The sequence below is a fragment of the Rattus norvegicus genome, chromosome 1, assembly GCF_021556685.1.
Source record: "Rattus norvegicus strain SHRSP/BbbUtx chromosome 1, alternate assembly SHRSP_T2T, whole genome shotgun sequence".
NCBI lineage: Eukaryota > Metazoa > Chordata > Mammalia > Rodentia > Muridae > Rattus > Rattus norvegicus.
This window is the reverse complement of record NC_141534.1, coordinates 190,706,640-190,733,180: the sequence shown is the minus strand read 5'-3', so window position 1 is coordinate 190,733,180 and position 26,541 is coordinate 190,706,640. Positions and strand designations below refer to the sequence as shown.

Here is a 26,541-nt window from a genome sequence, read left to right as displayed (position 1 = left end):
TAAACACAGCCACCAAACCTAGACAATATTGGTGAAGCCAAGAAGTGCCTGCTGGCAGGAGCCTTATATAGCTGTCTCCTGAAAGGCTCAGCCAGAGCATGGCAAATACAGAGGCAAACAAATGCTAGCAGTAAACCATTGAGCTGAGAATGGGCTCACCATTGGAGGAGTTAGAGAAAGGATTGAAGGAGCTGAAGGGTCTGGCCACCCCATAAAAACAACAATACCAACTAGCCAGGGCTCCCAGGGACTAAACCACTACCACTAAAGAGTACACATAGACAGACCTATGGCTCCAGCTGCATATGTAGCAGAGGAAGGCCTTGTTGGGCACCAATGGGAGGAGAAGCCCTTGGTCCTGCCAAGGCTGGACCCCCCAGTGTAGGGGAATGTCAAAGCAGGGAGGCAGGAAAGCAGGATGGTTGGGGAGGGGGAACACCCTCATAGAAAAAGGGGAGGGGAATGGGATAGGGAGCTTATAGATGGGAAACTGGGAAAGGGAATAACATTTGAAATATGAATAAAAATATCCAATAAAAAAAACACACACACACAAAAAGAATGGCCCATTTATAGGAGGACTTGAAAGGTCCCCTGCAGAAGCATCAAGGGCTCCTAATTTCTGAGCCATCTCTTCAGCCACTAACCTAGAATTGGCAAAGTGCACACAGTTATCTCATGTCCTCATTTCTTATTTTTTTTTCTTATTATATTTTGAGGCAGGGTTTCATGTAGCCCAGGCAAGCTGGCCTTGACCCAAAATTCTTGGCCCTCTGCTTCCACCTCCCAGGTATTGGGATTACAGCTGTAGGCCACCACACCGTGCTTCAGCTCCTCTCTCCTTTTCTCTTTCCCTCCCTCCTCCTCTTTCTCCTCCTCCTCTCCTTTTCTCTTCCTCTCTCTCTCTCTCTCTCTCTCTCTCTCTCTCTCTCTCTCTCTCTTTCTCTGTTTCTCTCTCATTCTAACTCTTACTCTGTGCGTGTGCATGTGTATGTGTGTCAGAGTCTTGCTAGGTAGCCCAAGCTGGCCTCATTGCAGTCCCCTAATTCAGAGGCAACTGGGGTTATAGGCGTGTGCCATCACCCCACCGCCTCTGATTTTCACATATGTGAGGTTTCAGGGCTGCACCTGCACAAGCCTGCTTCCCACAGACTCTTAGCAGGAAGGAGTACCACAGGGAGGAAAGCTCCAGGGCCACCCACCCATTCCTTTTAGGGAGAAGATGCTTCTTGGCTCGTCAGCAGCACCTCCGAAGCGTGAAGGTAAACACACAGCTTTATTATCGTTTCCTGGCTCACCCTGAGTTACGCAAAGTATCCCCAGAGGAAGATGGCGCAGCTGATGCACACAATGCAGTTGACGTCTAGCAGGGTTTTCACCAAGGGATTTTCCTCCAAGGAAACTATGACAGGCTCCACTTTGCTTGGGGGCTCCTCCTTGTCCTTTTCCATCCCACAGAGCCACAGGATGGCCTTCAGCACCTTGGACTGTTTGGGGGACACGCCGTCTAGAAAGAGAGGAAGGTCACAGGGAGCCGACTCTCCCTAAGAGGAAGAGGATCAACTACATGTGTCCAGGTGAGATACAGAACTCATGTTCTTCTGGAAGACCTTCCATATTTGATGGTTTAACTAAACATGAATCAGAGTATTCAGAGAAGTACAGATTTTCCCCATCATTCCTCCCTAAATAATAATACAGCGTAGTGACTACTTCTGCAGCACTGACATTGGATGGGGTGTTCTGGATAATCTAGAACTGAGTTCGAGTATGCATGAGGGTGTACATAGGTTATGTGCAGGTCCTGTGGCATTTGTGTGTGCACATGTGTGGGCCTGTGTGCAAGCCAGACAACAACCTTAGGCACCGTTCTTTTGGTTGTTGTCTTTTTATAGACAGTCTTCCACTGGCCTGGGACTCCCTGAGTACGTCAGGCTGCTGGCCCAGTGATACTCTGGCTCTGCGTTCCAGGAGCCACCATGTTCCTACTGCTTTCCCTCCTGGGGACCAAATCCAGGTCTTCACGCTTGCAGGGCAAGTACTTTACTGAAAGCTGCCTTCCCAGCCTCTACTTTGCCATTTTATACCAAGGGCTTGAGCAGTCATACATTTCAGCACCCCTATGGGTTCTGGGGTCAGTTTCTCTCAGGCACCCAGGAACAGCTATATCTGTTGGTATCTCACGTCTGGAAGAGTATCATGTCTTCGGATGAAAAGGATCAAGGCTCACCCTAACTTAGCAAAGCCACATAGCTGGTAAGTAGTGGCTGTTGGGCTTATGATCCAGCTCTGTTCCCCGCTCTGTATCACAGTGCCTTCCAGGAAGATGAATGACTTTGGGCACTTTGAGGGAATGCTGTCTGTGTGACACTCAGGCTACACACCCAGCAGCATACAGAAGTCCAGACCTGATCCACCTGACTCAGGGAAGCCAGTCTATACACTGAATATGATAGCAGTGGCTTCACTTCTACAAAGACATGTGCTCACTGTTAAGGACTAGATAGAATGTTAAGGCCTCCCTAGGTAAAGTGTTAAGGCCTAGGTAAACCATTACTTGGCTAGCCTGCCACTTTTTCCTGTTACTAATGTCATAGGGAAACTTTCTTATATGCCGTTACTGCTGTTATTAAGAAACTTTCTCGGGGTTGGGGATTTAGCTCAGTGGTAGAGCGCTTGCCTAGCAAACGCAAAGCCCTGGGTTTGGTCCCCAGCTCCAAAAAAAAAAAAAAAAAAAAGGAAAAAGAAAGAAAAAGAAAAAAAAAACTTTCTTATGCCCAAGTTGATTGCATATTCTCTTATATTCTGCGCTCTTGGAAACAAATCACAACAGAAGTCAGTTAGGCCTGCTTTGTGTAGTTAGTTACAATAAACTTGGACCCAAACCAACCAACCAACAGCACTTCCTGTATATAAGCTTTTGTGGTATTTGCTTTTGTAAGCTACCCCTGGGATAGACCCCAACCTAAGAGAGACACCTGTACCAATATAAGAAACTATTTGGAACAAGGCTTCCATTTTGGTAGGGGTCAAGTAAAGTTTAAGTTCCCAAGACCTCCGTGGAAACTGACATCTACTTGGCAGAAAGAAGCATGTGCCTGGGTAACTGACATCCTGGTTGACAATTTAAGGCATGAATGTTCGACAAGTCCCATCCTGGTAGACAAGTTAGGACATGAATATTAAACAAGCCAGTCCCCTGCCACAGTTGAACCCCCCAACCAATGGGAGCAGGGTACGTTTATAACAGACACGTTCCTAAGGAAATCCCCTATCCCTAAATGCTGACTGGGGAAATAACTTGGGCATAGATGTTTGTGGATTTTTGGCTTAAAAGCGCTGTAAGATCGTAATTCAGTGTCATGGTTCAACTCCCAGGTCTGTACCACAGCCTGATCACTCGGTCCTGGAGTGTGTACTTGATAAACTATCCCGGTCTGACTGACACCGGTGTTCATATGGTTGTGAGATGACTCCTAGACCACAATACCCACCTAGTTTTTCAAACATGTGACCTGGGGTTTCTCACTTTCTAGGCTGAGCATGCATAGGCCCTTGGTTCAATCCCTAGCACTGGAAGAAAAAGAAAGTCCAAGGGTGGGAGTAGGGGGATCTTCGGAGTTTTTTACCTTGAACTGACATAAGTTAGTATCCATGACTTTTTAAAATGACAACCTGAATCTTCATATCCCGAGAGATAACTTTGCCACATAAATATGAAGGCCTTTTGTCACCAGGTTTTCCCATTGTCCATGAGATAGAAATAAAGGCTCTCATATGAAATCTCCAAATTTAAAACATTAACTCACATTTTATAAATGGAGTTAAACTGAAATCAGTGATTTGAGGACTGCTGTAGTGCTCCAGCCTACCGTGTGGGATTACACGGAGTCTCCGTGAGCTCTGGGTTTGTGTTAGTGCATCTCTGAAGAGTCTCCTCTAGTTGGTGGGGAAAGCCAGGCATTGGAGCCAGGGGATGCTGAAATTCATAACCTTCCCCCTTTCTAGATGGTGATCTGGCAGAATCCCCCTGAACATACAATGCTTAAGTTCTTCTACAACTGAGACCAGAGGCAACTCACCACTGTGGGCTTTGGTCGTAGCTTCTTGAACTGACTCCAACTGGATGCTGATGCCTGTGGCCTCTGTAGTCCCATTCTGAGAAATGGTTAGAGACAGGGGGTTTTCTGGTGGAACTGAGTCCTTCTGGGCCACAGGCTCATGACGAGTAAACCAAGTCAGGCGGCTGACCTAAGAAGCAGAGACGACCATGAGACACAGGTGGAAGCTGCCATATTTCCTTATTTTTTCCTGCACCCACCTTGGCTTTCATGTTGGACAGTGTTCATCGTGTCCTCCAAGCAGCACCAGTTCCCCCAATCCCTCAGAACCAACAACCATACCTTGCACTTGCTCCCCTGTCTTCTGACAGCCCTCCTTTCGGTAGTATCTAACTGTCCTACTTCTAGGCTATAGCCCTGTGAGCCACAGAGCGGCCCTTCCACTCAGACTTTGCAAGGACAAGAAGGACAAGGTTACATCTGAGCTGACAAGAACTGCCAAGAACCAGGAATGTTTGTGACTTTACACAATGGCGGTTCTAAGAAAAAAAAAAGTTCCATGGCCCTAGAAACTCCCTGGCTCCCCATGGATGTATGAATTGAAGCAGAATCAGAAAATGGAGTCTGATGACCTTTTCTGAGTTCTGCATCACTGTTCCTAAAGCCCTACTCCAGACTTTCCGAATATTTCAATCGTCTTGCTTAAGCCTGGAGTCTGTGTTCTGTTCTTTTGATGAGTCTCAGAGACTAGGCCTGTTAGCCCAAATGTACCATCTCTTTGGAGGGTGTCTCTGTGAACCAGCTCACAGTGAACACCGTGATGAGGGTGGTAGACGACAGAATCATGGAGAAGTAGAGGTAGTGGACGTCCTTCACCACAGCTGGACGGTCATCGGGCTGGTCACACCGAGGCTGCACGTAGACAAAGTCCAGGATCAGCCTGACCAATCCTAGCAGCAAGCCCAAGATCAGGCCTGAGAAGGCACCCTGTGAACCAAAGGAAAGCCATCTTAGGGATGCCAAGGTCACCAAAAGTTCAAGAAGCCATCTCAAGAGCTTGTCTTTCTTGTGATGCTCACTGTATTGCAAAGGTATGGAGTTATGGACCTGTCCAAGTCCTCCAAATACTGTCAGCCTTTAGTATCCTGAAGGGTCAATTCTAGGCCCCTTAGATAACAAACTTCTCAGATGCTCAAATCCCCTGTATAGGATGTTACAGCGTTTGAACATGGCCTATGTGTATCCACTTAAGCACGTTAAATCATCTTCAGGTTATGTATAACACCAGCACACAATGTGAATACCATGTAAGTAGCTGCCATTCTGTACCATTTATATGATAACATCAGAAAAATGTCTGTGCTTGCTCAGTAGAGACACAGTTTTTTTTTCCTTGCAAATATTTTTATCCTGCTGTTGATTGGGTCTGATTGAGCGCACAGGTGCAGATGCCCAACTGTAATGAACTGATTACACACATTCCCTTCTAATTTGGTTTCCCCGTCAATGCCAAGAGTGTGTCACAAAACCAAGTGCAGTGGTGAACACCTGTAACCCCCACACTCAGGAGATGTGTGCGGGAAAATCTGATGAGGCCAACCTGAGCGTGATGGTTTCTTTTGTAAACTTGACATAGGATCACCTGTGAAGGGAGGCTCAGTGAGGGACTGTCTAGACCAGGCTTGTCTGTGGGCCTGTCAGTGGAAGGATTGTCTTAATGTAGGAAGACTCAGCCTGAAAGGGCAGCACTGTTCCCTGGTCTGGGGCTCTGAGTTGTGTTAGAGCAGGGGAGTTGACTGGACACAGCGCATAGGCGTCAACCTCCCTACTTTTGACTGGAGCTGATATGACCACCTGCATCAAGTCCTCGCTACCTTAACTGTGCCATAATAATGGACTATGACCTGGAAAGACAAGCTCAGTTCTCCCCTAAGGTTTTTGTCAGGATAGTTTAACACAGAAATAGAAATATGCCACATAGTAAAGCCCTGACTCGAAAAAAAACAAACCCAGGAGACATTTCTGCGGACCCTTATCCAGGCTTTTCATGGCCTGGTGGCACCCTTCCCGTGGCTTCCCACACAGGGTTTGCTCTCCCTGGTGACAAGGCTAGCCCACACAAGTCCCTGCCAGACCACTCCCCATCATTTCTCCCAGTGCTTATGGATAGCACCCCAGGGATTGTGTAGCCAGTTCAGGTTTACCTTCTCATTGGTTTGCTTCCAGAAACATCCCATAATAAAGACCACGGCCACAGGTGGCTGCAGGTAAGAGCTGATAGACTGGATGTAGATGAAAAGTTGACCTCCCTGGCTGGCCTGCACAACGGGGATCCAGAGGATGGAGACCAGCACCAGTGCTAACACAAACACCCTGTGAGGAGAGAGGGGAGCGTGCCTGTCTCCCTCTGAACACCCACTTTCCTACCTTCCTTATGCAGCTTCACTGAGCTGTGAGATCTGCAAGGCAAGAGACCTGTTCCCCATCCCCTCCCCAAGGAATACAACGAAGTATCCTTTGCTGAATTTGCAGAATACCATCAACACAGCACAGGCAAAACATCCCCTCCCCCATTTACAGTTTATTTCTGCTCCCTCCATGTTTCCCTTCCCTGGAGTTCCTACAAGTGCCCTCTGCCCTTCAGCTGCTGCCTCAGCTGTGCCAGGGTCTCTAAGGTCCACCTAAGGGTTAACACACATCCATATTTCATCCTCTTCAGAGACAGTACACGCCCAAGCTAAACCTTGAAGGCCTCCCAAGGGCTGGAATTACAAGTGTGTTTTAACTCCTCAGGATGTTGCATTGATTAAAACAAAACAAAACAAACAAAAACCAAAAACATTAGGGCTAGCGAGATGGTTCAGTGGTTAAAAGCGCAGGCTGCCCTTCCAGAGGACCTGGGTTCAAGTCCCAGCTCCCACATAGCAGCTCACAACTGTCTGTAACTACAGTTCTAGGGGATCCAGTGTCCTATTCTGGCTTTCAAGGGCACGAGGCACACACACAGTACACAAACATACATGCAGGCAAAACAGTCATACACACTAAATAAATAAATCTGTAAAACATTTATTTTGTAGGGGTCATTCAGGCTGCATGGCCCTCATGTGCAGGTCAGAAAACTTATAGGAATTGGCTTTCTTCTTCCACCATGGGGTGCCTGGGCATCAAACTCAGGTCATCAAGCTTGGTAGTTAAGTGTTCTTTATTTGTTGGGCTATCTTACCAGCCCATCCACATAATCACCATCAGCGTATTGTGATGGAAAAGCATTGGCCATGAACACGCCATTCTCTCGCTTTGCTTGTCCTTCGCCAGCTGATGAGAGCAGAATCATCCCCTGCCCCTTTGCTACTGTAAACTACTTATATAAACATCTGAATTTTATATATTTATAAGTTTATAAATGTATACAATTGTGGTCTCTGGACATTTGTGCTTATACCTAAGAATACAAACCTTTAAGTGACGTGGGAAGTTTATGCTTAACATAATAAGGAACCATAGGCTGTTTTTAATGGAATCATCCAGTCTCATCTGTACTGCACAAGAATTCTATCTTCCTGCATCAGCTTTCCAAGCACTGGGGTGATAGACAGGCGTGCACTGCCATGCCTGGCTGTTACTGGCATTCTAGTGGGGAGAAGTGGTGTCTCGTGTAGTAAATGATGCTAAACGTCTTGTTGCAGGCTCGTGGCCATTTCTCCATCTTCCTTGTTGAAATGCCTATTCAGCTGTTTTGGCAGTTAGTCACACTATGTTCTAACAGGGCTTCATATTTTCTAGATTACAAGTTCTTAGGCATGTAAGGTGGCTTGCAAGCATTTTCTCCAGGCTGTGGCTAGTCTTTATATCTCTTTAATGGTGGCTTTTGAAGTGATCAAGTCCAGTACATCTGGCTCTTCTGTAATGAGTCAGCATTTGGGGTCAAGTCTAAGGACTCTTTTCCTGAGCCATGGCTGAGGCAGCCCTCGACATGCCTCCTCCTAAGTGGCAGAGCTTCAGGGAGCAGCCTATCTGTGCCCACTCGATGTCACATTATCACAGTGCTCCTTTCTGCTCTCCTCCTGGACATCAGGACTTGAAAGAGACTTGGAATAGAAATTATCCCTGCCCCAGCTTCAGAACACCCCACTGCCTTACCCAGACCTCCTGCTGCCCCCCCCGGTCCCAATCCAGATTGCTGCTTCTCCTCTGGATGTCTAGGTCTCCTGATTCCCAGTCAGGACACTCATTGGGGCTTTAACTGTCCGATTCTCCACATCTAGCATTAGGCCAGCAGATACAGACCTTTTAGTGCTGTGTGCTTATACTACAGGATTGTTTGTTCTAATACTGGAGCACAAGGGGCGTTCAGAGGACATCTCTTGAATAAGTGGCTCTGACAGAGGTCCCTCTCAGCAGCAGCAATTGAGACCAAGGCAGCTTGGGTACTCTGACTTTGCCTGGTCATGAGCTCGGTCCCCTCTTTCCTCAGCATCTGGACATTCCACTGCCCAGAGTCCTACCCTATAAAGCCTTACCTGCCCACAATCATGAGCTCCCTTTCAGATGCCCGTGGCCGGATGTGGTGCCACAGGTCCATGGTGAAGATGGTGCTGGCACTGTTAAAGATGGACGTGAGGGAGGACATGAGAGCCGCCACCATCACAGCCATCATGAGCCCACGGAGTCCTGGGGGCAGAAGGGAGGTCTATAGGCCTTGGGCTTTCTGATGGCAGCTTCTGTCTCCCCTTTTGACCCTATTACCCAGGCCCAAAGCTAACCGATCCTGATGGCTCAGCTCTGAGGAGGTAGACGTTCTATTGGCACAGTCAGACAAAACTTTGTGGTCCTGCCAAATTCTGGCCTTTGGGGTACCCATAGCTCTCCATCTCAGCCATACCTCAGATTAGCACCCAGACAGTGTCCTTCTTTCTGGGTGGTCCAGGGGGCTGAGTATAGGGGGGGAGGGGACATTACCTGTGGGCAAAAGTTCCAGCACAAGTTTGGGATATGCGATGTCTGAACAGCCAGAGGGGTTGCTACAGACTCTCTGGCAGATGTCGGGATGCGCACAGGCTACTTGATCTACGAAGGAAATGCAAGCCCACAGTGAGACAGACAGGTCCTGAGCCCAGGTCCGGCTACAGTGTGCCAGAACCAGGCCAGCCCTAGAAGGGCCCATGAGCTATAGCCAAGAGAACTAGAAAAGAGCCTCAACTCTAAGCTGTGGCCATGTCCTCCAGCTTTCTGAGCTCCTGCTGCCAATCTATAGAACGGGGGTGATAACATACTACTTCATAGCATTACTGTGACTGTTGTCTGCAAAAGCAACTCGTTTTGTAAGATTAGAACAAGGCTGGCAAGATGGTGCTGACCGTGTCGGCAACCTGTTTGATCCCTGGGCTCTCTGTGGTGGAAGGAGGGAACTCACGTTCACATGTTGTCTCTGACCTCCACACGGATGTCATGACACCTGTGCACACATACACAAAGACAAACTTACTCCACTCTAGCCCCGACATGCACACAGTTCATAGCAGATGAAGGGCCAGCAAGCCTGAGGACATTCCTTTAATCTCACGGTGCCACATTATAGAAGGAGGGAACAGACTCTTGCAAGTTGTCCTCAGGCCTCACACAGGTGACATGGCATACTTGGATGCATATGTGTGTGCGCGCACACACACACACACACTAAAATAATGGCTAAAATATAGGTCAATGGAAAAAAGACCAAACCAATTTAATACACATTAAAAATTCAGCACCCAAGTCTGATCATACAGAACATACTAAGAACACATCACTACTATCACTGGACGTCAAATAGAGCTGTGACACTTAACAGCCAGTCATAGGTAGAATTCCACCTCAGATGTGTTACCTAATAGCCAGTTATAGGAAGAATCCTGTCTAAGACTTCATCTCCTCGGCTGTTAGAATGGGGGACAGCTAATCACATCTACACTGAAGTCCCTCTATGTTACTTTTTAAAAGAATACTTGACTTCTTTTTTCATGGGTGTTGGGTCTAGGACTCAGGGCTTTGTGTATACCGGGCACGCAGTCTACTACTGAGCTGCACCCCAGCCCTGTCAGTGCTTTTAACCCCCACTTCCTGCCTCCCTCAGATGCTCCTAGGGCTCAGGTATTGGGGCTCATTTTAGATTCAAGCTCTCCATGAGTTTCTAACCCTGAATATCTTTCCTCTCTTTTCTCACCTTTTAAAAAAATTATTTTACACTGTGTGGTAGAGGTCCTGCCTTTAATCCCAGCACTGCCCAGGAGGCAGAGGAGACAGGCAGATCTCTTGAGTTCAGGGCCAGCCTGGTCTACAGATCTAATTCCAGTGATTTCCAGGACAGCCAAAGCTGCACAGAGAAACTCAGCCTTGAAAAACCAAACCAACTAAACAACCAAACAGCAGTGACAAAAACCTTTATCTTTAAATTCTCTGTCCACGTATGTGTCTGTAAATGGACTTGTGCATGTGATTACAAGAGCCCAGAAAAAGGTGTTGGATCCCCTGGAACTGGAGTTTCAGGGGGTTGTGAGTTGCCTCGCCTGGGTGCTGGGAACTGAACTCAGGTCCTCTGGAAATGTGTTAAGAGCTCTTCACTATGAACCATCTTTCCAGCCCTACTGTTTTGCTTTTTTTCCCCCAATTTTTTTCCTCTCCTGAGAAACTCTCTGATTTCTCCAGCATAAAATTGCCTATCCATCCTGGTTCTCTAGTTTGTCTCAGTGGTGCACCTCTGCTGTGGCTAGGGTGTGGCTTGACTTTATGTGTTGGGAGTTTGGGTCCTCAGTGTGGCAATGTCTGGAGGCCCTTTAAGAGACGGAGTTTAGTAGGAAGTCCTTAGATCATTGGGGATGTATCCCTCAGACAGGGTTAAGACTGGGCTGGGGAGATGGCTCAATCAGTAAAACGCTTGCTAAGCAAGCCTGGGGACCTGAGTTCAGCTCCCAGAAACCATAGGAAAAGCTGGCCAGATCCCTGGAGCTCATTCTCAAGCCGTTCTAGTCAGATCAGTGATCTCCAGGTTCACGGAGAGACTCTGTCTTTAATTAAAATAAGATAGACCAAAACTGAGGAGACAATAGCAACTCTCGCTCTCCACATGTACCTGCACACACATGTATTGTATCTGCGCATGCACACACACACACACACACACACACACACACACACACACACACAAATCCATAGACACCCATAGGCCATATGCATGCACACCTCACCCCTCAGAAGAATCAAGGACTAAGAACTTCTGAAGAAATGAGCAGAGAAGAAAATGCTCAACAGCCTCACTGCTGGGGCACAGAAGCCTCCCACCGCTGAAGTTCAAACCTGTGTGTTTCATTCCACCCTGGGAAGTGCTCTTCTTCTCTTTGCAGAGGAGAAGGAGGAGGGCCCTCTCACAGACATTTAGTCATTAACTACCAAGGGCTTGTCCTAAAAATGCAACCTTCAAGCTCAGGCCACATGATGGGAGCAAAGCTCGCGAAGCATGTTCAATGGAGAACACAGTGCTCACCCTACGGTGGGGAACACAGTGCTCTCCCTACGGTGGGGAACACAGTGCTCGCCCTACAGTGGGGAACACAGTGCTCTCCCTACAGTGGGGAACACAGTGCTCTCCCTACCGTGGGGAACACAGTGCTCTCCCTACAGTGGGGAACACAGTGCTCTCCCTACAGTGGGGAACACAGTGCTCTCCTTACGGTGAGGAACACAGTGCTCTTCCTATGGTATGGTCTGGACCAGAAATGACCTGCTGGTAAGGTGCTTGCTACACAGGCATAGGGGCTGAGCTCAGGTGCCCAGCACCCATGGAAAGCTGAGCACAGAGCTGGTCTGTAAAGCAAATGCTGAGGAAAGATGGAGACAGGCAGACCCTGGAGCTCAGTGCCCCCTAGTCCAGCTGAGTCAGCGAGCTCCAGGGTCAATAAGATCCTTTCAAAAAGTAAGGTGTAGTGACAGAGATCGGCCATTCATACACACACACACACACACACACACACACACACACACACACACACACACACAAGGGGGCGGGGGTGGGGGGAGGGGAGGGAGGGGTGAGAGAGGAAGTGGGAGAGATAGAATGTTCACATTGATGAAATTAATTGGTTCAACTAAGTTTTAAATGACCCCAGCAGCCCTGTGATAGCACATCATTCAATAACAATTACTTACCTGTTAATTAATAACTATATATGACACATCTGCTTGACAGAGACCTCACCCCCTACCCACCTTACAGATGAGAAAACAAAGGGAAGAGAAGTTAAATGACGAGGTTGAGGCCACATAGCTCCTATGAAGCAGAGCTGAGGCTCCAGCACACACAGTCTAGAACAGCCCTAACCATCAGGACCTGCCCGTGCACAGGGACCGCCCTTAGCAGGTGCACAGTGAGTGTTGCTTTAAACTGTGCTCCTTGTTAACTGTGCTCCTTGTTACTCGACGGCTGTATACTTTTCCATGGAGTCACCAAGAAGCTGAGATCTCAGATCTTGCCTTCCCCACACCCTGGTGGCTTTTCCTAAGCTGTCTGCCCTCTACATGGGGACATGACTTGTGATCCCCATCTGGGCTAAAGAGACAAGCTCTCAGAATTCAGCACCATGGATGGCGTCCTTCTTCCAGCTCCTCCTATTCTTAAAGATTCTAAACAACCGGCTACTGGATGGTCGTTCATCCTATCCTTTCTTTGCTTCTGTATAACATATGTTGGGGTGGGGAGGGGGGGAGCACAATTTCCACTTCATGGTTCCCTTGGTGCTGCTCAAGGAAAAACAGGTTTGTTATGTGCAAATCACCAGCTCCTGACACCACAGCTCCACAGAGGCTCCTGGCCACATCATTCTATTAAGTACTGTTTATCCCTGTGTATAAACCTCCTGACTACATTTAAAGAACAAAAGCTAGCCAAACATGGTGGTGCATACCTGTAATTCCAGCACTTGAGAGGCAGATGCTGGAGCATCATGAGTTCAAGGCCAGCCTAGGCCATATAAGATTCTGTCTCAAAAACAAAACCTTATGGGGTGTGTGGTGGTGGTGGTGGTGGTGCCATGTGTGTGTGTGTGTGTGTGTGTGTGTGTGTGTGTGTGTGTGTGTGTGTGTGTGAGACTATAGAGTTATTTATGTACCCTGATATTTATTGTCACGGGAGGGGCTCCATCAGACCAAAGTTATCAGAACACTGAGCTCAAACCCTAGAGCACAAGCATATTGACTTGTCTTGGGGAATAAGCATTGGGAACCACATGACCTTAGGGTAGTTTATGGTGTGAAGAGTGAAGACTCCCACAAGCATCCACACCAGTGGGTCTTGTCTGCTGAGCCAATGTTGGGGAGCAGGGTGAAGTCAGTCAATAGATCGGGAGACCATTTCCTAAACCTGAGACTTGCGGACAGACCAATGACCTCTAGATCCCTCAACAGCCTCCTCACCTGGAAAGAGGATTCTGCTCACCATACCAGGGAACACCATTAGGAAAAGAGGAAGCACTTTCAGGTATGCGGCCATCAGGGAGCCGCCTTTGGCATGAGACAGGTTCTTGGCAGCCAGACTCCGCTGAACAATCACCTGGAACACGAAGGTGGTTGAAAGCTGAAGACGGTGTGCTCACTGGCTGTGTGTATCTCCTCAGAGGAGCGAAGGAACTGAGATCTGGGTCTTTGTTTAGGAGAAGGCATTTTTCTTCACCTTTATCCCTTGATCTGCCTGCGGTGACCATGACTCCTTACTGCCCCCTTCCTATTGTTAGACCTTGTCATCAGTTACAGTTCACTCCAGAACTAACCTACCTCTTTGGCTATTATAGTTAGGTAAAAGAATGTACTAGAGATAGTCCAGTTAAATCTATCAGTAGAAATATATATATATATAGGTATTAAATAAAATATGCATATATGTATATGAATATAAATATATGTATACTCACATTGCATATTATACATACACATATATATGCAAAGGAGGAGCCAGAGAGATGGCTGCCCTTGCAGGGGATTTATTGTCAGTTTCCAACACCCACATGGTTACTCATAAGCTTCTGTTCCTCAGTCCCAGAGAATCTGAAACCCTCTTCTCACTTACAGGCACCAGGTACACACATAGTACATTGACATACATCCTGGCCAACATTCATAGACATACGGTGAAAATAAGTAAATGCTGAGGAAGGCAAAGGAAAGATGTACTCTACCAGAATAGCCCCAGTGGGATCGCTAACCATGGACAGAACATGACCTGGCAGGCTGCACCCTGGATATCTCATAGGAGATGATGTCACCTTGATGATATCACATTGATGGTGTCACCTCAGAGGAACTTTAGAGGTGGAGTTACACAGCCTGAGTTCAAGCCTGTCTCCTCACCGCCTGGCTGTGTGAACCTGAGCACCCAGGGCCGCCTCTCTTTGCCTTAGTATTCTCACCGACCAAATGGACAGCTTTGGAATTAGGTAGAAGTATTTGGAGTACTCAGGACAGCATCTAACACATAGTAATTTCTCACAGATGATAATTGCCATAATTTGCATGAGTGGTGCTAAGTATAAAATGCTAATGCTATAACTGCAGAAATAGTGACAGAAACTGAGCCAGAGGACAAGTGTTAGAATCCAAGAGATTCATCCACTCAGAACTCAAAGGCCCTGGTCATGACTAAGACAATATCAGTCTGTGGCTTTTAAATTCTGAAGCTGATAGAAATTGTAGCAGTCGACTGATTCTTTGTATTTTTGATTCTGTGTGCTTTCACTTCTTTTGTTTCACCATACTTTTTAAAAAGTATCTTAACCTCTCATGGGACATGCTTATCTGTCATCTCTTTGTGTCCCCAGGCAATGGCAGAGTAGCTTCAGATTGGCTCCAGATTCCTAAGTGCCTGGATCGTCTGGGCTGTTGGTTGAACAAATGACATGCACTTCAAATCTTGAAGTAAAGTTTATCATCTCCTTCTTATCTTCTTACAAGGGAGCTTATGGCTAGCACTCCCCAGACATGGGGCAGTGGTACCCACCCCTTGTGACCAGATGCTCCAGATCCACCATTAGCATCTGTAAATGTAAGAAGTAAAGCCACTGGTAGAGGAGAGGACGGAAGGAATGGAGGAGGTGGGGAAACAGAGGACAGCATATAGCAAAGTCACACCACAGACATCACTCACCCCAAGGCCCTGGGGAGGCCTTCAGCCAGCTCCCTACCTGATCTGTACACCAGTACCAAAGAGACGGGATGGACATTCCGAACAGGATCCCGGGCCAGGGGAGATCAGATGTCAATGGATCGCGGAAGATGTGGAAGGCATCTTCTCGGGGTAGGCCACAGCTGCTGTTCTCACTCCGGTTACTAGCCAGAGCTAAGAAGTACTGGTCCTTCAGGCCTTCCATCCCACCTACAGCTGCAAAGCCTAGGGAGCAGAAGAAGCCTAAGGTTGCCAGGACATCGTGGAGTATGTAGCAAGGTAGAGACAGGTGGTGGCCTAGTAAGGGCAGAGCTGCTGAGGAACTCTGTCCCCTTAAGGGTTCTCAGTCTGTCCTTCTTCCTCTTATGTCTTCATACCTGCTGTAGATTGCTCCTCTGAATAGTTTTCTGTTGTTTATCTGTTTACACACAGAGACTCGGGCATGCGGGCGTATGGGTGTATTCATGTGCACACACCATAGTGAGAGTGTAATAGTGTGAGTGAAATAGTGTGAGTGCAACACACACACACACACACACACACACACACAATCAGCAACAACTCCATGCAGCTTGGACTGGATGAAGGCCCCAGAGGCCCCTCTGCCTTGTGTCCCCCCTGTAGTGGGAGCCACTGTGGTGTGCGAGTGTGTGGTGGAGAGTCGGGAGAGGAAAAGATACTGAACAGTTTGAACAGCGTGAAGAAAGGCAGAAATGGAATCGGAGGGTAGTGAGGAACAGCCTGCTGGGAGTAACCTCTGCTGCCCCCTGAAACCACGGTAATGTGCCGGCTGGTGCTGTGGGCCGTGTTCATGTCCCTGGCTATGCAGCAGCAGGGGTTGTGCCAAGTCTGTGGCTCATATTACCATCAAAGGCCAGGCAGATATCCCTGGTCTAGGCTGCTGCCTGGGACCGTGTCAATGTTCAAGGGCTGTGCAGAGCTGGTCTCACTCCTCACCAGCTGTGGCACTTGGGAGAGCAGGCCCCATATCTTACCTAGGCAGCATAGTAGAGCTGGTCCTGGTGGCAGGACAGGAACAGGTGAGCCGCCCAAGGGTAAGTACAGAAGAGCTGCCTCACCCCTTGTCTGGAGAGATGGCTCAACAGTTAAGAGCACTTGCTGGAGTGCTTAAGAGGAATGGGGTTCAATAACCAGGATCTACATAGAGGCTCACGACCATCTGTAACTCTGGTCCCTGGGGATCCAACGCCCTCTTTTGACCTCAGCAGATACTGTACACACAAATGCATGCACACAAGCACACACTCACACATGCACACACTCATGTACCCCCATCCTGTCCCCTCCCCATATCTATCTATATCTATATATCTATATACTATATATCTATATATCTATAAATCTATGTCTATATCTATACACACGCACACACACACACATGCACACACTCACACACCCTATCCCACCCCCACCCCATATCTATCTATATCTATCTATATCTATATCTATATATACACACACACACGCACACACACACACATGCACACACTCACACACCCTATCCCACCCCCACCCCATATCTATATATCTATATCTATATCTATATCTATATATCCACACACACACACGCACACACACACACACATGCACACACTCACACACCCTATCCCACCCCCACCCCATATCTATATATCTATATCTATACATATATATATGTATATATATATATATACATGCACACACGCGCACACACACACACACATACATGCAGGCATATGCAGACACAATACCCAAGCGATAAAAGAAATTAAAAGTTTTTTGAGAAGCAAGTGACCCCAACCAGACAAACCCCAGCAGACAGAAGAGTTGAGTGTGGAATTGAGACAGGAGTGGGATCAAGCTTCCTAAGTTAATGAATCATTTGGTGATTGTTGAAGGATGAAGTGCAGAACCATAGGCCAGAGTGAAGGCCGGGCCTGGCATTCTGTCTGATTGAAGTGCAGACCCTGACTTGACAGACGAGGCTTGGGACTAGGATTCCTTTTATGAGCCTCAGAGTGACACTGAGGTTGCTGGCCTTGAACCACGCTCTGGTAGCGCCAGTGTAGGAGCTGTCAGAGTACCAAGTAAAACACTACTTAGATAAAAGATAATGGCTCCTGAATTTTATCTTGATCTACTTAACCCCTTCCAGGTCATTTTTCCAGGTCATTAAGCAGCCAATCATATCAGTATCTATAAATAATAACATCATCTCTTTGATTTCAATAGGTGTATCTTATATTTTACATGGCAGCAAGTCATAAAAATATCTTTTTCCTGTTTCTACCAGGACAGCTTGTAGTATCAAATGTTCTTGTTTCTTCTTTAGAAATTAGACTATTAAGGTTTTCTATTTTTTTCTGGAATCAAATTTAATAAGTCATAGTCTATATATGAGCAAGGAACGGTGACTGCCTCTCAACCTGGTTATCTCCTGTCATCTGGCTGACTCCTGCTGTCATGATGTAAACTTCTGTTCCATAAGGTCCTCTCACAGCGACAGACTGAAATCCCAGAACTGTGAGCCAACACAAAGCTCTCCTGTTTCTAAGTTTTCGTGTCCGTAACAGACATAAAAACAAAACAAACAAAAACCAAAAACCCTCTGGAAGACCAGACTCTATCACAGCACAGGCAATGCCCAAGGCATTTGAAGCTGGAGGTGTGCAAAAGAGCTATCATTAAATAAATAAATAAATAAATAAATAAATAAATAAATAAATAATATCTAAACTCGGCTCAGCCCCTAGCCAGATTGGTCCCTCATTAACTACCTGGCCAAAGAGCTAAGCTCACATCCAAACATAAATTCAATTTACTCAACATCGAAGGAAATAACGAGGTGCCCAAGAACAAAGGAAAAATGACCTACCGTTTTGAAACAAAGTGATAAAGACCAACTGAGAGGTGACCCAGATGTTGCAACTGTCAGACCGGAAATGAAAAATAACCGTGATTAATAGGTTATACAGGCTGCAGTGCGGATGCGGTCGATATTCATGACTAGAGGGACGCTCTCAGCAGAGATACATGAGGAAGGGCTAAATGGCACTGGGCTGTGGTTGGTGGTAGGGCCCATGCTGGGTAAGCATAAGGAGGTTGGCTTTCTCCCCAATAATGGGAAAAAATGAAAGAGAAGGATAAAGGATGAAGGAGGGAGGGGAGAGAGAGGGAGAGAAAGAAAACAAAAAGGTGAAAGGTTATAATGGAGATGATACAGAGATGGCAATCGCTCTTCCGTCAGCAGACAACACAGCCAAAGAAGCCATCAGCAAGCTGGGAAACAGGCAAATCCGAATAACTCATGCTGAGGTAGGAAGAAGAGGCCGTGAGAAGGAAAGTGTGACATAGGGGTTGGTGAGGCTTGGAGCTAACGGGTATGATGATGCAATGGCCTTTAATCCCAGCGGTAACCCAACCCTGAGAGGTGGAGATGGAGGCCAGCATGGTCTACAGAGCAAGCTCCAGAACATCCAGGAGGAGAAGAAGGAGGAAGAGGAGGAGGAGAGGAGGAAGAAGAGGAAGAGGAAGAGGGGGAGGGAGAGAAGAGGAGGAAGAGGAGGAGGAAGATGAAGAGAAAGAGGAGAGGTGGGGAGGCAAGAGGAGAGGTGAGAAATCAAAATGTGCCATTAAACCACACTTCCCCAAATCCTGAGAGTCTCAGTGAGGATAAGCACAACCCCCATTTACATATTTACATATTAAAAAGCTGCAGCTAAAGGGTGAAGGGACCAGGCAGGCACAGTAGCTTAGAAGCTCAGCGATGGCCTCAGCCACACAGGAAAAAAAAAAAAAAAAGCAAAAAGTGTTAAAAGTTAAACAGTCTTTAGGTAGTGACTTAGTCCGGGGAAGCTCGGGTTGCTTGGTTGATTGTTCATATGGGGTCTCGAGCCCCTTCAGCTCTTAAGGTCCTTGTTCTGATTCCTTTAACGGGGGTCCCGTTCTCAGTTCCGTGGTTTGCTGCTGGCATTCGCCTATGTATTTGCTGTATTCTGGCTGTGCCTCTCAGGAGAGATCTACATCCGGTTCCTGTCGGCCTGCACTTCTTTGCTTCATCCATCTTTCATGGACTGACCCTGGACTCTGACCTCACAGGTAGCAATGAATAGCCTAGTAAGAGCACCTGTGGAAGGGGAAGCCCTGGGTCCTGCCAAGACTGAACCCCCAGTGATTGTTGGGGGGAGGGCGGTAATGGGGGGGAGGAATGGGAGGGGCACACACATATAGAAGGAGAGGGGGAAGAGTTAGGGGGATGTTGGCCTGGAAACCGGGAAGGGGAATAACAACTGAAATGTAAATAAGAAATACTCAAGTTAATAAAGATGGAGGGGGAAAAAAGTTAAACAGTAAAAAAGTTGATGCAGAAAACTTCAAGGCAACCAAAGGAGGGTCTCAGGACATGGAGAAGTAGAAGTGAGAACAGCAGACCTCCCCGCTGAGGTGCAGAAGATTACTATATACAGTAAAGGCGGTTTTCAAAAGGGACCAACAAGTGGGTGTTCTCAGACATACAAAACTTTACTATGGCAGGGGGAGAAAATAGAGATGAAGAAACTTATTTTTCTTCACCAGGGTGCAGAACAATCCGACTAAAAGCTAGCAAGTGATTTATGGTTTGAAACATGAAAAAAATGTATGACTCTGTGGCTATTTCTTTGAAATCTCATTTGAAAGTTGAAAGTGACATAGGTCCAAAACACAGTCCGTGCCCCATGCAGGGCTAAAAGCCAAATTCTTCCTGTGACTTCGGCACCCACTGCCGGGCTTCTCCACAAATGTTATGTTTCCCTGCCAGGGGCAAGATGGCCTAGGTTTGAAGTCTGAAGCCGCTTGCCCAGACTGGAGTCCTCGTGTTTTGTTTGTTTTCTAACGTCCTGTCTCTTTATGTCTGACTGTGAGCTCCTGGGCTCCAGCTGTCTTCAATCTCTCAAGTGCCTATGTGTGTGTGTGTGTGTGTGTGTGTGTGTATCTGCATACCTGGCAGCCATTTTACACTATTGGCTTTGTTTGGCAGTCACTGCCTTGAGTCTTGCAATTTAAAAGACTAACAGGCCAAGGAGAAGGCTGAGTAGCTGAGGCACTTGATATACAAGTGTGAAGACCAAAACCTGGGTGCCTGGAACCCACGGATGAACTAGTTGTGACAAGCCACCCGTAATCTCAGCATGTCGTAAGCAGAGATGGAGTCTCCACAGCAAACTGACTAGCCATACTAGAATTGGTGGGTTTGTGTGGAGAGTTGAAGGCACAAGACACCGAAGTCAACCTTGGACCTCCACACGCAAGTACACACACCCACCTGTGTGCCCTCGCACAAGCAAATATGCATACATACATGCATGTGCATGCAAAACACACACACACACACACACACACACACACACACACACACGCACACGCAGAATAATGAAGATCTCCGATGTCACTGTTCTGAGTTTTACATGGACGTGCGTCTGAATGCCATGTGCTTTGATATGTTGTATGATACAGTGACATGGGCAGAGAACATGAAAGCACTGTTCTGCTGTCCTGCTCTTCCGAGTCCAAATCTCAAAAGGTCAAAAGCATCACTGTCTGTCAAGGCCTGACGGCTCCCTTTCTTTCATTCACTTATGTAATCGTTTATCGATACCAGTATCAGAAGAGAATTGTCCGTTTTTCATTTTGAAAAATAGTCAATTCATTCTCTATCCACTGCAAACTGGCCAGCTCTGAAATAGTACACCTACAAGCGACAAAACAAGACTCAGCAGGTTGTACTTCTATACTCCTTTATGTGTCATAACAGTACTCAAAGAAGGAGACCATCAGTTTGAGAGGGAGTGGGGGAGCCACATAGGAAGGGTTGGAGGGAGGAAAGGGAGAGGAAAATGCGACATAATAATATTTTAATTTAATATTTTAAAAATATTATTTTAAAAAGAAATTTTAAATAATAATAATATTTTAATAAATTTATAATGTTTTAAAAAAGAAAAATAGTCAATTCCAGAGCTGGGGACATGGCTTGTCAGTGGCCATGTGGGAGCTGCACAGAGCTATAAGCTTGGGGGAGGGGCAGACCAGTGATTCCAGAGTTGACCAGTCAGCCAGTGTAAGCAAATCAGTGAGCTCAGGGCTCAAAGCATTAAGGTGGAGGAGAGTAACTGAAGAAGAAGTGTGATGTTGCACGCACACATACAAACATATAGGTGATATCCCTCCTCTCTCTCTCCCTCTCTCTCTCTCACATACACACACACACATACACACACACACATGCACACACACGCGCACACATATGATGGAATAGGAAAGAGAGCAGGTAGTAACTAAGTACGCTTCCTGATCTCTGGGTTTACTTATCACAGTAATGAGGACAGTAATGAGGACAGAAATGAGGACAGAGCTCCGCACTTACTGTAGCCCATCAGGATGAAGGCTCCTATAAGCATGATAACAGTCTGCAGAGCGTCTGTGTAGATAACAGCAGCCAGACCTCCTGTAGGGAAGAGCACAGGTTAGGGTCAGGCACTCCACAGGAGGATTACTCTGGGTTAGAGGAGCCAAGTGGAGATCCCACAGACCTCTCAGGACTGCGGAGCCTCCTGGATGGCTACCTCAGCAGGTCCTCCCTGTGCTGTGGATATTTCACAGCGTTGCTTCAGCTTCCACTCCCTTCAGTTCCCAGTGATTCCTCTACTTCTGTGACTTGCAGTGATCAAAAAAGTAGGATGAAGCTTGCATGGGACTCCACACCTTCCTTCCCTCTAGGAGCCCTGGGACTTTGTTGTCCTGAGAATAGCACGCTTTAAGAAGCCTCAGGCACTGTGGTACCTCACACCCGGAATCCTGGAATGTGGGAGGTGGAGGCAGAAGAGACTGCACTTGCTCGTGACTAGGCTAGGAAACATAAGACCATGTTCCAAAACAAGGGGGCTGGAAGGAACTCAAGGCAGAGGGCACTTAGGGAACCCTGGGTTCAGTCCTCAGTCCCACTTACCTCAATGGAGCGGAAGCTGCTCCCAACAGCCTGAGCTAACACCCACCACGTGAGGGAGGGAGGCCATGTTTCACCCAGCCATTCCAGCTGACACTGAGGTATAGTTCCACAAACCGTGTGAAACCATCAAATCGTCCACCCAGGTAACTAATGCACGTACGGGACAAACTGGCCATTGTTTCAGCCCCACAAGGCGTGTGGACGCCTTGCTACAGGACACGTGGGTACTTGTTACACAGCAGTTCCTCACTCACACAGAAAGTGGGGCTTGCACAATGAACATTCCCCCTCCCTTTTTTTTTATTAAAAATTTGGCTTAGCGTGCTAAATTTTAAGTTCCATTATGGGAATATTCAAACAAAATTAGTTAGTTCTCCTTTCCTTCTTCCCCACATCAGCCTGGCCCCTCCCTGTTTACCACAGCTTCATTCTGCTTATACATATGCCCTGCTGCCCTCTGCCTCTCTCCGGGAGCATCTACGTCATTAGTGAAAATTATTTTCAAGAGTTGTACTTTATTTTTAAATATTTTGTTACATTTACTTGTGTGCGCACACACATGGCATGATTCATGCATGGAGGTCAGAAGACAGCTTGAGGGACTCAGTTCTTTTCTGCCGTGTGGGTTCTAGGCACTGGGCTCAGGCTGACAGGTTTGGTGGCAAGAACCCTTATCCCCTGAGCCATGTCTCTGACCTAAAACCTTTATTTTTAAGATTGGAAAAAGAATGTGAGTTCTAGCTATTTAAAACAAACCACCTGGGCTTAACACCATCACAGTGGCCTAAGAGGATTCTCATTGAATTTGCCCTCTCAAAAAACTCTTGGTGGGTTCACAACTCCATAAATGTGTAGACAAAGCAATGGCTCCAGCCTCCTCTGGGTGTCGCCCTCTGTTAGGGGAAAGGAACACTGACCTGTTACCTCCTACAAATGTGTTTACCAGAGAACAAACTGCTGGGCAATTAACAAAAGCATGTAGAAGGGTGTGGGGTCCTTACCGTCCCCTTCCTGATCAGCAGTAATAGAGCCCTCTCCCAAGTGATGGGAGACCTGGCTTACAATCCCACACAAGCTTTCTGCTGTTCTCTCAAGTGAGGCAGGAGTCACGAGAGCTCATAGCCTGCTGAGTCCATCTTATTTCTATGCCAGTTTGGTACCCACTGAGGCCTTCTCTTTTCCAGACCAAGGTGCCATTCTATTTAGTTGGTCACTGAATATCTGGTGACACCAGGCTCTGTGTGCCACTAAGAGGCCTGTTCCTGCCCTCCAAAGAGGAGACAGACTCCTCCATTCAAGGAACTCCGAGATGAACTGACCGTGACAAAAATGAAACGAACACGATAATTAGATCACGCCCCTCCGGCTCTGAGCACGTGGCTTCCAGTAGTCTTTCTGCATTAGGGACCTCTGTGTGCATTGAGTCCCCTCCCCTCCCCATTAGAGCCTCCTGTGGGGTGGTGCTCTCTGACCCTTGGAGCAAGTTGTGTCCCCCACCCCCTCCCCACCCCCACCCCCACCCCCACCCCCACCCCCCACCCCCACCCCCCACCCCCCCACATCCCCACTCCCCCACATCCCCACCCCTACCCCCACCCCCCACCCCCCATCCTCCCACCCCCACCCCCACCCCCGATCTGGGGACCGAACCCAGGGCCTTGCACTTGAAGCCTCTACCACTGAGCTAAATCCCCAACCCCTGGAGCAAGGTTTTTGTTGTTTTTGTCCTCCAAAGTGCTAGTCTCTTCCCTGCCTCCTAGCTGCCTCCTCAGAGCCACTGCAGTCCTGTTCTGGGAAAGCCTTCTAATAGCACTCCCTGAAGCTCAGTGGATATGGGCACACTGTCATTGTCACTTACGCCTTGCTGCTCCACTGATGGGGGATGTGTGTTCTCATCCCACAGCCTCTTCAGCTATCTTCCCCTCTGCTCGCTCGGAACTCTCCACACTTCCCATGTTATTTAGATTTGGTTAAAAGATCAACTTTGAGAGCCCTTGGCTGACTCTCCTGTGTTTTTAAAGAGCCCTCCCTCTTAAAAGCTCCTTTAAAAGAGCTTCCCCAGGGTTGGGGATTTAGCTCAGTGGTAAAGCGCTTGCCTATCAAGGGCAAGGCCCTGGGTTCGGTCCCCAGCTCCGGAAAAAAAGAACCAAAAAATAAAAAAATAAAAAAAAAAGAGCTTCCCCAGCTCCTTAGTCACCCTTCATAGCATTTATCAAGTGTAATAATATACTCTGACACTGACAGTTCATTTCTTTGTTCATGATTTGATTTGTTTCCTCATAGCCACTAGAAGGTGTGTGTGTGTGTGTGTGTGTGTGTGTGGTTATGTTGTTAATTTGGTTTCAATAGTTTTCTTTTGGTATGGGAGAGGTGTTCTGGAGAGACAGGGTCTCTGTATAGCCCAGGCTGTCCTTGAACTCCTGTCCCAGGCCCCCAAGTTCTAGGATTATAGGCCTGAGGCAACACAGCCAGCTTTACGGTAGAGACTTTTGTTTCACAGGTCTGTTTCCATGCCCAGTTTTCTACAGCAAATGGCACACAGGTGATCCACACACGTGAGTGTGTGTAGGTACACATATATTTGTGGAATGAATTACACCAAGAGGAGGCAGACCAGGGAGAAGCCAGAGTAGATAAACAGGAGACTAGTCAAGCAAAAAACAAAACACAAAAACCAGCTACTTGAAAGCCTCCCATTGCCAGGCACTACTTGAACATACATTTAAGAGGAAATGGATGAAGCCGTCTAAACTTAGGCTCCCAAACCAGCTTCACATTGCCCAGCTCTGTATCATACATGTGGATTCACATGCTTGGCACTTAGTCGTCTCTCTACTAGTCCTTCTGGGCACATGAGTAGGAAAAGATTGCGAGACTGTGGGAAGATTTGTGTTTATTGAAACAGGGTCTTGCTACATAGCCAGTCTGGCCTCCTGCCTCAGCCTCCCGGGTGTTGGGATGATGGGCATGATCCCATCTGTCTTACCTGGCTTATTTGTGGTGCCTTTAAATAATCCCTTTTCTGATTGAATAATCATCTTTCCCTTGGATAACGATTTTTAAAGTGTGATTGTTCAGGACAGTGGAGTGAGAGTGAGGTTTAGTGAGTAAATGGCTTTAGCACACTGGTGCGTCAGGATAAAGTGGGGGCCCTTGGCCCTCCCGCCAACTAAGTAAGTATCAGCCATGGCCCATGATACCTGCAACAGTGTACAGAGCTGTGACTGCCAGCAGCCCGACTATGGCCAGGTACAGATCCAGGTGCAAGGACTGCTGAATGAAGATGGCCCCTGCATACATGTCCACCTGCAGGATGGGAAGTTAACGAGTGAGTGGATGGGTAGATAGACTAGGGAGTGGGTGGATGGATGGACGGAAGAATGGACAGACAGATGGGAGGGTGGACAAATGAATGGATGGATGGACAGACGGATGGACAGACAGACAGATGAACAGATAGACGGATGGGTGGATGGATGGGGGAGTGGGTGGATACATGGGCCAGGGAGTGGATGAGTGATTGAAGAGGAAGGAATGGGTTGTGATGGGCATTCACAGCAACTCCCCATGACCAGGCTCTCTCCCAAACTCACAAATACAGAAAAGCTACACACATTGTTCCCTCATGCATCTCATCCTAAGCTGGAGGGAGGGGGCTCAAAATGAAGCCTGTGGGCAGTTAAGTTTGAGAGACCTTTGCTGTATCCTGGCCACAACCTCATGGCCTCCCCTACTTCTACTGTCTTCCCACCCACTCTCCTCCACACTGTGACCTGCATGTTCCAGCCAAGGTGGTCTTGTCCACCTGTGCGGCTCTCACATCATCCACACTAGGCAAGTTGTACACCAGGCCCTTCAGTGCTCGCCAGTTGTTAACCTCATAGTCTTTATTGACTCTGTATCTCTAGGGCTTCAGGTTGCATCCCTTAACATATCATGACTTCATGCATCTTCCAGGTGGGCTTGTGTTGGCCTAGCCGTCTGGACAGGCAATGCTTCTCGTTCCAACTAGTGAATTGCTCCTAACATGACAGTCCCCCTGTGCCAGACTATAAGAAAGCATTCTAAAAAGAGAGCCTTGAGTCTGCAGCGGGGATAGTCAGTTGCTGCTGTTTGTACTAGATGGGATTTCTTTTGCCCGTGCAGGACAGACATCCATCCTTGTCCTGGGGGACAAGAACATCGCCACCCCCAGGGTGACATCTTGGACTGATCCTTCTGAGCAGTCCATGCCTAGAGGTTACAATATATCTGGTGTTTGCCACCTTCCTGGAGACCAGCCCATCCAAAGGTCAGCGTGAGGCATG

The 26,541-nt window shown here is 47.5% G+C and overlaps 1 protein-coding gene across 5 annotated transcripts in view; it reads right to left on the bottom strand.

The window, feature by feature from the left end:
• Window positions 1–1,257: 1,257 nt before the first annotated feature.
• Window positions 1,258–26,541, bottom strand: part of Slc5a11 (solute carrier family 5 member 11) — a 74,925-nt gene continuing 49,641 nt past the window's right edge. For 4 of the 5 annotated variants that reach the window (XM_087630806.1, XM_087630835.1, XM_087630789.1 and 1 more), the window contains 10 exon segments: window positions 25,435–25,540; window positions 21,653–21,733; window positions 15,269–15,474; window positions 13,509–13,644; window positions 9,024–9,131; window positions 8,585–8,735; window positions 6,266–6,434; window positions 4,833–5,048; window positions 4,083–4,251; window positions 1,258–1,507 (listed from right to left, as the gene is read on the bottom strand). In XM_087630806.1, the coding sequence (XP_087486932.1) occupies window positions 1,305–1,507; window positions 4,083–4,251; window positions 4,833–5,048; window positions 6,266–6,434; window positions 8,585–8,735; window positions 9,024–9,131; window positions 13,509–13,644; window positions 15,269–15,474; window positions 21,653–21,733; window positions 25,435–25,540 (1,545 nt within the window). In that variant the 3' untranslated portion in view covers window positions 1,258–1,304. 5 annotated transcript variants of the gene reach the window in all.